The following is a 2,614-nucleotide window of genomic DNA, read 5'->3' on the forward strand; positions in this document are numbered from 1 at the left end:
GATACGATTTACTGTCTCTATAGAACTCAGAAAGGCTTCAGCAAAGAGCAAGGAGTCATCGGCGAAAAACAAATGGGATATAGAAGGTCCTCCCACCCCTGCTGTTAGTCCCTTCAAATTACCTTCAATCTCAGCTTTGCGAAGTAAAGCTTAGAGTCCCTCGACGCATATCAGGGAAAGGAAGGGGGACAGAGGGTCTCCCTAAAGTAACCCTCTTGATGACTAAAAGATTTTCCTTGCTCTCTATTAATAACTACTGAAAACGTGACAGTTCTGACACAACGCATAATAATGGCCACCCATCTAGAACTACCCAAAGCCAGCATAAAAGATTCTAAGAAATTCCACTCCACTCTATTGAAGGCCTTTGACATGTCGAGCTTTACCCCCATATGATTCTCATTTCTCTTGGCTCTAGATGTCTTCATTTAGTGAGCTAGTTCAAAGGCAATAAGAACATTATCATGAATTTGCCTTCCAGGAATAAACGCCGACTGGAATTCCAAAATGACCGAGCCCATCACTGATTTCAATCTATTTGTAAGAACTTTTGCCGCAATTCGATAAAGCACATTGCAGAGGCTAATTAGGCAAAAATCCGAGATCGAACAAGGATTCTGAGTCTTGGGAATTAAGATTATATTAGTTTGGTTCATTATTGAAGCATCCCCACCATGATTTAAGAAATTGATGACCGCTGCATAAACTTCTCCGCCAATGATATGTTAGAAACTCTGGTAAAAACAGGAGAAAATCCATCTAGACCTGGCGATTTGTGGGGATACATCTGGAAGAGAGCTTTTTACTTCATCCGGAGAATACTGAGAATCCAGAAAGTCGGTATCCTCCTTCGACAGACCTTTCATCAGACATCGGGTAATTTCATTAATTCGAGAGGGGCGAGATGAGGAAAACATGATTTTGAAATGCTCCGAAATATGATCAAAGATGGCTTGAGAGTCATGGGTCCATATACCATCAGAGCCTACCAAACCCTCAATTATATTGCGTTTGAACCTACTAGACGTGACTTCATGGAAGAATTTAGTGTTCCGATCGCCTTCTGACATCCAAGTTACTTTTGACCTCTGCTTCCAATATGATTCCTCCAAGCAGAGAGCTTCTTTTGCTTCCTCATAAAGAGCTCTGAATTCTGCCCCTCTAGCCAGGCCAAGATCAAGTAAACGCATCCTTTCCATCCTTTTCAGCCTATCTTCTATAGTTGAGGCAAATTTAGGCCTTGTGGATTTATTCCATCGGACCAGGGACACTGCACAGTCCTCAAGCTTCCTCCGGATCTCGCCCAAAGTAGAGGAACCAACCCCTCTCTCCCATACTTCCCGAATAAACTCTTCACATCCTTTCTGAGACCGCCATTTGTAAAACGACGTAATTGATAGGTAATCAACTAATTTCATTTATTAATTATGTTTGATCACATCTCTTATTTATAGATTAGCTCTAACTGATTGCTAACTAACCTAACAAACTAAAACTAATTTTCCCGCCCTTTTCAACTAATTACAAAGTGTTGGGCTGCGTGTGTATTGGACTGACATGTATTTGGGTTGACTTCTTCTTCTCAGCCCATTTCAGTTTTCTGCCTTCTTCTTGATCAAAACGCACCGGATCATCATGTCTTCCTTTTATCAAAAAAGCACCACATCATCAGCTCCTTCTTCTTCTAACGTAACCTGCAATTTGCTTTTCTCAACACCCCTCCTCAAATTGTAGGTTTGAAAATATCTTTCATTCCTATTTTCTAAGTCAAATAGTTGCATTGATTGGTTCCCAATGCCTTTGTAAAAATATCTGCAAGCTGTTCTTCACTTTGTATATGACTGGTTTTGATTAATTTCATTTGAATCTGTTCCCTGATCAAATGACAGTCTATCTCTATGTGCTTTGTTCTTTCATGATATATTGGATTTGCAGCAGTATGAATTGCAACTTGATTGTCACAAAATAGTTCAATCAGTTCACTAAATTTTACCCCCAATTCTTCAGCAATTCCTCGAATCCAGGTTAGTTCGCAAACTGTTTCTGCCATTGCCATGTATTCAGCTTCAGCTGATGATCTTGAAATTGTTTTTTGTTTCCTCGACTTCTAGGAAATGATTGATTCACCCATTTTAATGCAGAATCCAGTTGTTGATCGCCTGCTGTGTATGCAAGACGCCCAATCTGAATCACAATAAGCTCGAATTTCAACTGAGTTCTGCTTTTGCATAAACAGACCTTTCCCTGGATCTTTCTTGACATATTTAATAATTCTGAGTGCTGCCTGAAAATGTGATTCCTTTGGTTGATGCATAAATTGGCTTATGCGATTCACTGAATATGCTATATCTGGCCTAGTGATAGTTAAGTACAAGAGCCTTCCCACTAGTCTTTTGTACTTACTAGGATCATCAAGCAATCTGTATGTTGCCCTAATTTTTCCATTTGACTGTCTTTCTACCAAATCATCATATTCCTTGATTGTGAGTTTCATATTCTGCTCAAATAGTGTGGATACTGGTCTTGCTGCACTTAACCATGTATCATTGATGAGTTCCAATGCATATTTTTTCTGATTCATTATAATCCCTGTATCAGAACGGCTGATTTCCAT

The 2,614-nt window shown here is 39.6% G+C and overlaps 1 protein-coding gene across 1 annotated transcript; it reads right to left on the reverse strand.

Annotated features, from left to right (window-relative positions):
- Positions 1–2,107: 2,107 nt before the first annotated feature.
- Positions 2,108–2,614, reverse strand: LOC139882275 (uncharacterized mitochondrial protein AtMg00810-like). Its single transcript, XM_071866632.1, has one exon. It carries the CDS (start codon positions 2,612–2,614, stop codon positions 2,108–2,110), a length of 507 nt encoding a protein of 168 aa, XP_071722733.1.

This window comes from Rutidosis leptorrhynchoides, unplaced genomic scaffold (genome assembly GCF_046630445.1).
Source record: "Rutidosis leptorrhynchoides isolate AG116_Rl617_1_P2 unplaced genomic scaffold, CSIRO_AGI_Rlap_v1 contig252, whole genome shotgun sequence".
Lineage (NCBI taxonomy): Eukaryota > Viridiplantae > Streptophyta > Magnoliopsida > Asterales > Asteraceae > Rutidosis > Rutidosis leptorrhynchoides.

Excerpts from the sequence above, each read along its gene's own strand:
- LOC139882275 (XM_071866632.1), bottom strand. The coding sequence starts at position 2,614 with ATGGAAATCAGCCGTTCTGATACAGGGATTATAATGAATCAGAAAAAA.